Here is a 13,506-nt window from a genome sequence, read left to right as displayed (position 1 = left end):
ACTAAGGACATCCTGAACACACACCAGGAAAACAGCAAAAAAACAAAACACCCCTCCCCCGAAAAGTAATGGTGTTTAAAAAGAAAACGCAAAAGAAAAAAAAAAACTCGCTTTGACTAACATTTCCAAGAATTCAATCTGACATTTCTTCATTGTGTAACAGGGCAGCATTTTTTTTTCTTCCTCCTGCGTGATTGATGCTACAAAGTGATCAAATAGCCCTTTGCTTGTGGCTGCATGAAGCGACTGAGATGAATACTGATAAACGAGAGCCGTCTTCCTTTCTGTTCAGTCTAATCAGGGATTACCGATGACTGAAATTTTCATACAGCTCAGTGGCCTGTGCCGCAATGCAGCAGTGAAAGAGGACACCTCTTCAACTAGACTTCACTTTTACTGAGGGCTTGCTACAAATGAAATCAGTGCAAATCTGACTGAACTTTTGTATATATTGTAATGTAATAATAGTAAAAGATAGAACTTGTGTCTATTCACAAGAAAGTGTAACTGTGCATTGATTTATTTTCAACAGTAAACTTTTTTTTTTTTTTTTACCTGGACATTTATGATATTGTAAATGCCATGCATTTGAATATTTTATTCAAAATACTTCCTTCAATTTTTAGTGCAAAACATACATGTGTCATTACCAGAAGAACAAAAATTCTCGATTTTTTTTCACTCATTGTGTGCAAGAAGTCCCTGAGTGAGGAAAGCCCCTTGTTACTGAAATGTCTTATCATTGCTACATACCAAATGCAAGATTTAATGGCCTAAGCATCCAAGTATCGAAACAAAAATAGCCATTACTCTTATGATACACAGTATTATTTATTATTTATAGAACTGATTCAATTAGGTCCATTTAAATTGTGCCTCAGTGGCACACCAACACAACAGGTCCTATTACTATAATGATTACAGTAACAACAGAATATAAACAAAAATATTATGCAGCTTCTGTACATTAACCCCACTCAGCGTAAATGGTGCAATGGTGTAATGAGTGAAGAGCACCAAGTTCCTTGGTGTTCAGATCAGAGAGGACTTCTCCTGGACCACCAACACCAAGGGAGGCTGGCCAAGACAGCCCAGCAGCGCCTGCACTTTCTCCATTGACTGAAGAAGGTGCACCTTCCCACACCCATCCTCACAGCCTTTTACAGTGGCACCATCGAGAGTGTCCTGACCAGCTGCATCACTGTCTGGTACAGGAGCTGCCACATCTCTGACTGCGGGGCTCTCCAAAGGGTTGTGTGGGCAGCACAGCAGATCACTGGCACCTCTCTGCCCTGTCTGCAGGATGGATCTCCCGGTCAATCCGCAAGGCCACCAGCATTGTGGCTGACTCTTCACACCCCTCCCATGGACTGTTCACCTCTCTCCTATCTTGGAGAAGGTTCTGCAGCATCAGGAGCAGGTCTGCCAGACTGTGCAATAGTTTCTTCCCCCAAGTAGTCCAGTTCCTGAATGCCATGCTGCCCCCATCCTCTCTGGACTCTATTCTTCACACCCTGGACCTACATCAATTCCTACTAGGGTTGCATGATATTGGAAAAAACTGACATTGCAATATTTTTTTTCTATACATGTTGCAATATGAAAAATACAGGAATTTTCCCCAGATGACTTGAATAGCTCTATCTGGAAAGAATTAATCATTCTACAATGACTGAGGTAATTTTGTTTGCCTTACTTGACATCGCGATGACGATATATCGTGCAGCCCTAATTCCTACCCACCTCCCCACTTGTACAGCCACTTTATTGGACAATTAAAAGACAATGCACCGACACTTTTATGAAAGATACGAGGAGATCCTTCCACAGCTGACAATATTTAACACACGTATGCTATGGCTGCTTGATCTAAGTACATATCCATGTTGCACCCTCTGTCGGTTCACACAGATCCATACTGTTTACATACTGTATTACAGTGTTACACTATATTTATATTCAATGTACTGTGTCTTCCCAATGTGTCCCCCCCAGTTATACAGTCTTTTTAGTATAGTGTTTTTCTATATGTTTTTTAGCATATTCCTTAATTTTAACAAAGTATATTTATTTATACTCCTATTTAGCACATTCAGACTGTCTGACTGAATGTGCTGCTGTCTGTCTAAGTTGCACCACATGGTCTAAGGAGGATATCATTTCATCTCTGCCGTGTGCTGTGCTGTGCTGAATATTTATTTATGTGTGTGTAGGTATATATATTTGGGCATGTAAAGCCCTTTGAGACTTTAAACAGTGATACTGGGCTTTAAATAAAGTTGAAATTTGAAACTTAACCATGGCCGAGATGACAATAAAGCTGTACTTGACTTGACTTGAATAACATTTCTCTCTTAGACTTTGCCAGCTACCCTGAAGTAATTTGTAAGGAAGATTAGCTTTTTCCAGAGTGCTAATATGTCCTGAAATGCTAATATGCTGGGACAGTTTGGCTCAACAGGCTCCTAAATGTTTAATAAACTGCTGTCATCACAGTTGTTATTTCTGAGATAGACCTCCCCCAAAAGAAACAAAATTAGGTGCCGTTCTAGTGAGTTTTATAGAAGACAGATGCAGTCTGACAGAACTTAATTAATATTTATCACCCCATTTTATGTTCGAACAACATTCATAGAACCATATTCTAAAAAATTAAGGTGAGTCTTAGGCTTTGGAGGGCTGTAAACAGAAACTAGTTTTGGGGTCCCCATCACAGTATTCCAGAGTCAGCTTCTGTTATGTATATGTCTACATCCATCAGTAACTCAAGCTACATTTGGCTTAATCACCTTGTCTTACAGGCTAAACGCTGAACTGGATTATCCCTGCTTCACAATTAGTTGGACAACTGTCATTATCTGCAAATTGTATTAGCTGGGGTGATATATTTTAACATAGGGTACCAAAGCTTCTGCCCCATTTGTGTGATGCATCCCAAGACCATAGAAATTAGTGGGGACGAATTCTGAGGTCGCAGCATGATGAGGGTGTTCTACTGATTTCACATAGTGAGGAATAAAATGTGTTGGGTTTCCGTTTTTCATACAGAACCCAGCAAGTGTATCCATAATACAGACCCCATACAATACATATATATATATATATATATATATATATATATATATATACATATATTCTCATTAAATTGACCTTGTAGAACATTCTTTAAAAAGTTCTGTGTACCTAGACTACTGAAGAGAAAAGGTTCAATTACGACCCTCCATATACGAGCCTCCAGATTCAGTCACCAGTGTAGAATGTAATTTAAAAGCATAGCATTTCTAGATGCCATGTAGGGTTGTAACAATTCGTTGCAGCACGATACATCGCGGAGCAAAAATGTGACGATACGCACCATATAAGTTGGACGGTTTTGGTCGTCAGCTCTAATTATATTTTAGTATTATTCTCATCACTAAACATTTTATTTCAAATGTTTAGACATACAAATAAATACAAACACCAAATATAACAAACACTACATTACAATTAGTCAGTGGTAGTAAACAAATATATAAATTGAAAGTAGTCAACAGTATCATTATTTGTGTTACCAGTGCACAAAGTCATACATCATGCTTCCGGCATTCCAATCGAGGCCTCAGGTTTTACATGTTTGAGTCATAGACAGAAAGAAGAGGTTTCAGTAGCAGACTAGCAGCATCAGCAAAACATGTAATGAGTGCGGCTGGAGCTTGAGATTGAAATGGAGGATGCGCCATCCTCGTTAAAATCAGAAGTGTGGCAACATTTTGGCTTTCTGATCATTCAGCAGGAGAATGGCGACAAATTAACTGACAAAACAAAGACAGTATGCAAACACTGTAGATCAGCTATACTACTGGTAATACCACAAATATGATGCAGCTTCTACAACACCACCACAAGGACAAGTGGTCCGGGGATGTGAGAAAGAAAGTGCTTAAAGGCCAAACTTCTCTTGAAAAAAGTTTTGCATCCCTGTTGCCTCTTTCATGTGCAAGAGCACAAGATAGATGGGTCACCAGATCCACAGGAGCATTTATCGCTAAAGACATGAGACCATTCTCAGTAGTCGACAACGAAGGATTCTGCCTACTGGTTAACACACTAGAGCCCAAATACAACATCCTTACACGCCTGCACTTTAATCAGTCTGTAATATCAACCTTGTACAATGAAGCAAAAACCAAAGTGACAGAAATTCTGAAAAGTACAGAGGATTAGCTCATTAACTTGTTTCCAAATTTTAACTTTGTGTGTTGAGGTACAATTTTCATAATTTCATATTAATGTAATACAGACAGACCCATTCAGTTTGCTATTATTTTATGTTTGAAGACTATATATTTTTGTCTGGCTTTCAAAGAATTCCTCCTAGGGTCAAGCTTCCGTCACTTTTGGTTTGATGGTACAAAAAGACAACAATAGTTCAGCATTGTTAATGTATCAAAAATAAATCCCCCGTTTTCATTCCTGTGTCAGTTCAAATGATTTTCTTAAAAATATTGTGGAAGAATGAAACCGTAAACATAGTATTGTGAATCGAATCCAACCGTGAGCTGAGTGTATTGTTACATCCCTAGTCACAAGGGTAGACTGTAATTTACAGGCATACCCTTTCTAGATTCAGTCAGTAGCGTAGACTGTAATTTACAGGCATACCCTTTCTAGATTCAGTCAGTAGTGTAGACTGTAATTTACAGGCATACCCTTTCTAGATTCAGTCAGTAGTGTAGACTGTAATTTACAGGCATACCCTTTCTAGATTCAGTCAGTAGTGTAGACTGTAATTTACAGGCATACCCTTTCTAGATTCAGTCACCAGTATAGAATGTAATTTACAAGCATACCATTTCTAGATTCAGTCACCAGTGTAGAATGTAATTTACAAGCATAAAATCTCCAGGTAATCAGATCCATGTTAGAATCCTTGTTGACAGTGATCTCTGAAACAGATACTGATGGTTACAGCTACTCTGACATAAATGGCTCAGTTCCCTATACAGATATCTGATCAATTTCCTTTTATATCTTTGTTGAAGAAGATTGGCTCCCGTTACAAGCAACTGAACAACATCAAACACTTAACTGCCTGAAATATTGTACAAAGTTGTAGCTGCTATTTTCCCAATATTGAAACTGAAGTCAGAGATGTTCACACCTGTTACTTTATTACCCTCGCATGCAGTACAACGGACGTTGGGAAGACAAGGAACAATGACAGCTAAATGAGCTTCGGAGACTGCTTCTCTCTCTCTCTCTCTCTCTCTCTCTCTCTCGAGCTTTTATATCCCTCTTACCACATGCTTTTGACCCTGGGGACAATTATAACCATTTTGCTCTGGTTATTTTACAAGACGTCATTGTTCTCATAACTGCCTGTATCCCAATTTTTTGACATTATCATTCTCGTGACTGCACGCCTTTGCACTTCCTTTGACCTTATCGTTCTCGTAACTGCCTTCTGTGACTGTCTTCTTTCACACCAAAATCATCTTGCGAAATCCCACAGTCATACAACCGAGACAGTGGAAAATGACTAAAAGCTACATTCATCAGAGATATGAGCCTTTGATTACATCATTGATACATCCAAGCACATAATGCATTCGCAAGCTAGAATCATCTTATTTAAAACCAATACCCACAATGTGCTCACCAGCCATTTTGAATTCAATAGTAACAATGGTAAATATGTGAGAAAACACCAAAACAGAAATGCTCCAGAACAACGAGCCAGCGCAAAGCTGAGTAGAGTGGTACCTTTCATAAGTATACAAACGCTGTAGTGTTTCACTGAAAAGACTGAACTGCCCCTAACAGCAGGTAGTGGAGGCAATTTTTTTTTTTAAGTCCATCCAAACATGTGATGGGGAACACTGGCATGAAGAACCAGGACTGTTCCAACCGTATATCTTAGAATTATTATATTTTTTTACGACCTTTAAGCGCTATATTTAGTGTGTCACTTAAAATAAAAAAAAAATAACCATAATAATATCAAATAAATAATAAAAAGTAAAATAAATAAACACATAACAAATAAATAAATAAACTGATAGGACTTGCTGTGCTGCCGTGTGTTCTGGCTCTTACATGTATTCAATATATTTCAATATTTGATCATATAAAAAATACCATTGACACTGTGTGAAATGGGTTACACTCAGTGTTACACCATTGACACTGTGTGCAATGAGTTACAGTCAGAAGAATGCACACAACTGATTGACAAATATTTATCAAACGTCATCAAATGTTAGATTTTTCATTTTGCTGATCCATAGTGTTATATGTCGACGTGTCGGGGACGAATTTGCCAGTATAAGACCCAACAAAGTCTTTGAAAATCCAGACGCTGTAACATTTAACAGTTAGTCTTGTTGCAAACACTATCAATTAAATCCTACATTTAGTGCACGTAATCACATCATAAATATAACAAAACTCTGATACTGCATTGGAGCTGAGTACTGACAGGAGTTAAAGCAAGAGACTTTGCAGACAGCGAGGGTAAAAGACTGCAGGGTATTTGAGGAGAAGAGCATCAGGGTTTGGTTTCACTCTGCGTCCTGGAAGAGAACCTTAGCTTCCTCGCTGATGGGAATGAACAAGACAGAACTGACAAGGCCGCTCCGCATCGATCCCCCCAAGGACGACTTCCACGTTCTGGGGTCTCCACCAGCCGAGCTCGGCCCGTTTTTGGCCAGCTGATGATCTCAGCATGTATCTGACAAACATCTGACCTTGTGCAGTCTGCAGTTTGCCTGGCTACTTTCTGACTGTCGTTTCAAAAGGCATTCATTATTACATGCCAATATCTTTCATCTGGAGCAAGCCGTTCAGTAAGACACTCAAAACGAAACGTGATTTGTACTTTGGTCAATAAAAATCACATCATATCAGTTACGCGAGTAGATTGTAAACATAATATTTTTTATTTTTAATAGAATGAAGACAAATTTGTTTACTGATATTAACTGATGCTCTGATTACTGACTGATGTCTATTTGGATGTTGAGTGCTTGTGTTATAGATCAGCTCCAAAATGATTCCACTTAGAGGATTACTTTATCCACAAACGCTAGAGAATGCAATGGTACTCATCTTCTGGCCCAGCAATAAAACGTGTTCTGTAACTTCTTTTTTTTGTCTTTTTGTGAATGTAGGAGATCTGAGGGCTATTAATGTATGGATTGTTATCCTACTGTGTCCAATATTTTTCATGGTTGTCACGTGTTAAACAAACTCATAAGTCACCTTAAAAGCTTTGGGTCGAAGATCAGCTCAGCTAGGCTCTGACCTTCAGCAGGGTTTTAAATCAGTGCCCTTGCAGTTCCTGTCTCCATGTTTTGGAAGAGCTTTCTGTAAGTGCTGTGCTTTCAGAGACGGTAGAGTTTTTAGTTTCCTTAGTTCAGCATTACAAGGCACTTCTGCACACTCCACCCAGTGAAAAACAGCTGGCAATGCAAGGGAGGAACGCAAAAAAAAATAAAAAATTAAAAGCCACCTCGCATGAAGGCTGCACTGCATTATTCATGTACTGCTCCTTTTAGAAACGGCAAATTCATCAACACAATGACATTTGACAGAGGAGCTGCTAGCTCCCGTAACCTTGCTCTGTTTCTAAGCCTCTCCCATCTTGTTCTGTACCATACCATCACAGATTCTCAAACCAAAACCTCTTCATTGACCTCAGGTCCAGGAAGAGACCACCATGAATCCTCTCTGGATTTCCCATGTCCAGCTTTGCTTAAGCATTAGCCTACAATTCCTGTTATTGCCAAAGATGTGTCCGGTACCAGAGGGACATTTTGATAAAATGCCAAGAGTTAATCTGAGATTTTGTTTAAGTGTTTTATCTAGAGTTGGCAAATTGTGAGGAACAACAGGCCTATGTGTGACAAAAAAAGCTTGCAAGAGCTTTCCCAAACACCTGCTCTATCCCAAATCTTAATGGTCTGTTTAGATCCTCTACATATCTTCACTTTTAGTGGCTTTTATTCTTTCCCTGGTGAGATTGCAGCAATTTTCACTGTTTTATGAATCAAGTTTTGGCATTGATAAAAGAAATCATCCTTTGGTACAGTACTCAACAGGAAGATGTTAACAATTCTATAGAAAACCATGACTGAAAATGATAAACAAACAGAGAGGCATTAAACAGATTGGTGCTTCAAAAGCAGAGTGGTGCTTCATCAGTCTGGGCTTTCAGAGGAACTCAGCTCTGCACCTGGGTACTGCCCATCTCTGCTCTCCTCCATCTCTCTTTTCTCCACTCCTCTCCTCTCCTTTCATCTCCCCTCAGGAGCCCAGCTCTTCTCCTCTCTGACCCCTCAAACATACTCCCCTCATTCTCTTATCAAAGCACACAGCCTGTGACCCCCTCAGACAACAGAGGACAATGAGCCGTTGAATTGGGGGTCCCTGTGTATCTAATCATATCTATAAAATCCCACAGAAATAAGCAGAACCTGACTCAGATTGATGCTTCAGATAGAAGGTAGAAGATAGAGTTATGTGTGGAGGGATGGACTTGTCACTTCTTCTCTTTTTTGTGTGATATGAAAGTACAATATGAAATTTAGTGCTTTTGACAAAATGGTAAAGAATGGATTTTTCCATAACTAAGGGTAGTTGCCATTCGTAATATTCACTGGTGGTAGTAAGAAATCGTGCTCAGTTTTGTTTTATGTAAAAAAGAAAAACCCTGGTAGATGAAGTCCAGTGATATGTCTGATTTCCATCTCGTCATATTTGCGTGTATGGAAATGATGGAAATGTGACGATGAGTTAAAACAGGTGTTTGTACATATATATATATGATGTAAAATCATAAAAATATGAAAACAAAACAGGCTTTGCAACGCTCTTCAGATCCTTGGAGTATATTTCAAGTCTTTGAGATTGCAAATAGGTTAAACTGATAGTGGAAAATTTCCAGTTCATACATACCTTCTCATATATGTACCGAAAACACAGTTCATGGGTTTATCTGACTTGATGTCATGTAAGTGAACAAATGTGTTTTCCTTGATAACAATAAATGAATTCAGCACTTTATCGTGAAAGGGAATTTGGCTTTTTGGGATTTAAAACATTAACTTTTCTGGCTTTAAGAAAAGCAGAGATAATGTTTCACCGTTTTTCTTATCGGCTCCTCAGTATAAATCACCGTTATGAGTGGGCTCAACCTTAATATCCACACAATAAAACCAACAGAATGCATCCATATACATCAGCATACACTGATAAACACATCACAAATGGCAATCACATTCATCCTGTGTTACGCTCGCCCACATCTCTTGGCAGCCGGTAAACATTTAAGTCATCCAGGTGGGGAGTACATTTCTATGTTTATCAACCGTCCTAACCACATGTATATGACTGACAGGCTCAAGTGTCATTTAGTGTGAGTTGAGCAGGTTTGTGAGAAACAGGTTTGAACCAGTTTGAACCTGAAAAAGCTTTCATTAGATATATATGAATTCTCCATGATCACATGGTTGTTTTTTTAAAGTAATGGGCATCACCTGGTGGTAAACAAATATTTATGGTATTGTGTTGTTGAAGAAGGCCACTGTACATTTCATAATTTGCTCTGCTCTGAGCAGTCCTGAACGCTGGTCTCAATGATATTAGCCAAAGACAATGGTTAATGGCTAGGCTTTACCTTCCCCTTATGTAAAATGCTGTTTAGAACTGAGACAAGATAGAAATAACAAACACTCACCTTCCCTTTATGTAAACTACAGTAATGAACTGAGACAAGATAGAAAAACAAGCCGTTTGTTACGAGGCCAAAAACTTCTCAAATTGTCAGTAATACTTCACTTTTTTATGTTCTTCTTGTGCCTCTTCCAAAAGAACGTCCAATAACTTTTCAAATATAGACAAGATAACAAGATCTTATACTCACTGTGGAGGCAACGCCAAGGTGCTTGGCTGGACTTTGGGTCTTCTCTTGGCAGAAGCTCCCATCTGATTGGCTGAACGTTTGAGGGACTGTTGGTTGAGAAGACTTGATGCCAGGCCTGCGTGATATTGTAACTGAGGAAAGAAAGCATCAGAATGAAGGGTCAGAATAACCGTTTCCTCTCAAGGAGCTGAAATGAAAACTGCTCCAATTACTTTTGCAGGTAACATACCTGCAGGTGGCTTAACATTAAGCACAAAACTACCTTTGCCAAGGACCAAAGGATTGACACTTCCATTGGCTCACTTTTTTATGCCAGGACTATCTGTGTGCGCTGACCAGCTTGTCTGACCTACTATTTTGTTTTGATTGCTGTTTTCCAAAACAAATTATGCTTTCATTACACCAATAGCGTGTACTAAGTATCCGTAATTAGTTCTTCGTCTTTAAATATGACTGCTTGGATACTGAAAGCAAAACAGGAAACTTACAGCAGGAAGATGAAACTATACAATTTATGAAATGTCTAAGTTGTCTGGGATCTGTCCACCAGCCATCCCATCTGAGTCTCTGATTTAAAACTCTGTTTTCTTACAACAGTTCATAGACTGGTCTTTGACAGAACTACAAAGAAAAAACTAAAAATGGGCGATGAAGACATCGTACACTGTTTGTGTTTTTTTTTTTTTTTTTTTTTTTTTATCAAGTGTTTATCCAAAGCATGGTCTCAACCCTGACAACTGTCTGCCTGTCCCTGAGGAGAACACAAAGTCAGTTACATCTATTTTTTTTTCTTACCACAGTTTCTCCTCCTTGCTTATCACTCCATCCTCCACCCCCAGCCCACTCTTCCTCCTCCTCTCCTCCTGTTTCTCTCTCTCTCTCTCATGAGCTACTGAATTGGCAATTTTTTCACTTTGATTTTGAGGTAGTGAAAACCTGTCTACTGCATTTTCTGTAACATCATGTGGTGAAAGTTTTTTTATATCTAGAATCCACCGTGTCATGAAATCCACAGTTGAATGAGTGGATACCAAATATTTATTCAACCCTGGTTAAGAATCTGGCATCATGAAAAAACCTTTATTTGTCTTTAGCATTTAATGGAGCATAAACACGTGGGACTGTATATGTTGGCAGTAAAGAGATGTTACAAAAAAAATCATTAGTAAATAAAATTTTACGTTTCTGTCAATATTAGACTAAATTAACAGTCGAGAGGGTCTCCTCTCACAATGTACTATGTGTGAATTCAATTTAAATCCTGGTCCATAACATTCTAGTCCCATCACTCTGCAGTATCACTGTTCCTGATTGAGTATTCCCCCCAACACTCCACACAGACAGGGCTCTTCAATTAGAACTTGTGCAGACTCACAGCTCATTAATTGCTATCAAAATATTCCTCCTATAAAGCTAATTAGCCATATTCTAAAGCAGCAGAGCACCGCTGAACGATGGAAAAACAGACGGCAAACCACTGTTTAACTCGGCTAACCGGAGCAGCTGTGTTAACGGGGAATTATTTTAATTAACTGAGGCGGCTTTTTATGGCTAATGAGCCTATTTTGTAAGGCCCAGATCTTGTAGAAACTCAAGCAGTTGGCACCCAAAGAAGCAGAGCTCTTGTCAAAACCAACTTAAAAGAGAAAAAAAAACCCTAATAATGGATAAATGAATAAACTGGATGCACGAGGGCAAGGCTGATAGCATACTATGTCCATAACATTTTCACTTCTCCTCATGCATATCTGTATTGAAAATGAGGTTGTGGATAAAGAGACATGAAAAATGGTAAAGCCTTAAATACCTTTAATATGTTATCATGACTGCATCTGTCTGTCTGTCTATCTATCTATTGATCTATCTATCTATATATCTGTACGTGTGTGCTTATGTGTGTGACATATAAATTAGCTTATAGTCACGGTTATGGGTTCGGGGCTTGCAAAATTTCTAAATCCCTGATAGCCCTTCGGGCAGGCATTCTTCAGATTTTGGTAGCCGAAATGAATTTTGACTGGCCTAAATAAAAAAGACCATTTTTATGTAGATGTATTTGAGAAAGCCATAAAAAACATTTTTTTAACAAGCATGAACTGCAGCATCATCACACATAAATCAATCAACAATCATCAAAAATGCATACTCATTTAGATCTAGAGATCTCAGATTTAGATTTAAAATCACTAAAATTAGATTTACATCTTAGATTTATATCTAGAGCAGTATTAACTTAAATAAAATGTTAGATGCAGCTTGCTAAGCACTTTTCTAGCTAGCACAGCTAGACACAAAAAAGTTCGGGCAAATGTTCATATAAACTTTCCAACGTAACACTACATCCCGAACCATATTTTTATTCATTTTTGACAACACTGTCCTACAAATCTGATACGATGTTCTTGTTATAATGTTGCTCTTATCTTGGGGCCAGATTCTCAAAATTTACTGTAGTTTACAACTGGCGCTCGACTGTAATCATCTTTGTGATGAAAAAAAAACATTCTCAAGCTTCAAAAAAAAAAAAAAAAAAAAAAAAAATCCACATACTCCCTCCCTATATAGTTCATTATATAGTAAATAGTGAGTGAATGAACAAGCGAGCGATTTCAAACATGGCCTCCTTCTCTCCAGAAGACTAGACACGGTTTCGTGCATTGCTGTCTTGCACTGGTGTAGTTGCGTCATTGCCACTTTAGATCTGTGAGGGCTCTACCAGTCAGCACAGTATAGTCAAAATCCATACCGTACGGCAAATTCATACCGGTGTACTCTCTATACCGTTTACACTGTCCACCCCGAAAAGGAGGGAATTTTATTTCACTTAGGGGATCATTTCTGATAGCCTGGGGTTTCCAACATCCTGGGACAATCATGTTTTCCTGTTGGGCCACCAAAATGTAAATGTAAAACATCCTGCCCAATGGGAAAACTTGATTGTGCCTGGATGTCAGACTAGCAATTTTGGGTGCCCTGGGATTATGTTATAGTTGTTATAATGTATAATGACGTCTCCATAAGAAACATCTTTTGTTATGATTCTTCAGCGACTGGCCACTAATGGCCTAACAGTAGTAATAAGTTCTTCCATAAAATTCACCTTAAAGGGCAATACATAAACCTTTTTTATTTTTACACTAATGACTAATATGAATGCATTTCTGAGTGTACTGGGCATATGATACTCAAAGGAACTGTTAATCAGTTTTCATAAAATTACGTAGACTGCAAAAAATTTCACCTTAAAATTAGTTTCACAAAACAGCGGCCAACAAATTTTGATTTTTTGGAGGAAAGACATGATGGGAGTCTTTATCTACCATTATCTTGATTCAGCTATACTGCTTTTGGCAGATGCTATGGTTTCGTGCTATCTTGTCCATTCAATTAGAGCCAGCTGCATCTCTTTTCCTGTCCATACACCTTCACGTCTCTGCTCGAGCCCATTTTGCACGAGGAGATGAAATAGCCAAGACAAGCCATTCACACCCTCAGATAGACCCATCATCGGCAGATTAACACAAACACACGCAACGTCATCCAGAAGAGAAAAGATGGATCTCAACAGGACAAGGACGAGGAAGCGAGAGAGAGAGAGAGAG

The 13,506-nt window shown here is 38.6% G+C and overlaps 1 protein-coding gene across 2 annotated transcripts in view; it reads right to left on the bottom strand.

Annotated features, from left to right (window-relative positions):
- Window positions 1-13,506, bottom strand: part of med27 (mediator complex subunit 27) — a 58,081-nt gene that overhangs the window by 23,844 nt on the left and 20,731 nt on the right. For both annotated transcript variants that reach the window (XM_030783208.1, XM_030783216.1), the window contains exon 3: window positions 9,905-10,035. In XM_030783208.1, coding sequence (XP_030639068.1) covers window positions 9,905-10,035 — 131 coding nt within the window. The remainder of the gene's footprint in view (window positions 1-9,904; window positions 10,036-13,506) is intronic.

This window comes from Chanos chanos, chromosome 1 (genome assembly GCF_902362185.1).
Source record: "Chanos chanos chromosome 1, fChaCha1.1, whole genome shotgun sequence".
Classification (NCBI taxonomy): Eukaryota; Metazoa; Chordata; class Actinopteri; order Gonorynchiformes; family Chanidae; genus Chanos; species Chanos chanos.
This window is presented reverse-complemented; position numbering and strand designations above follow the sequence as displayed.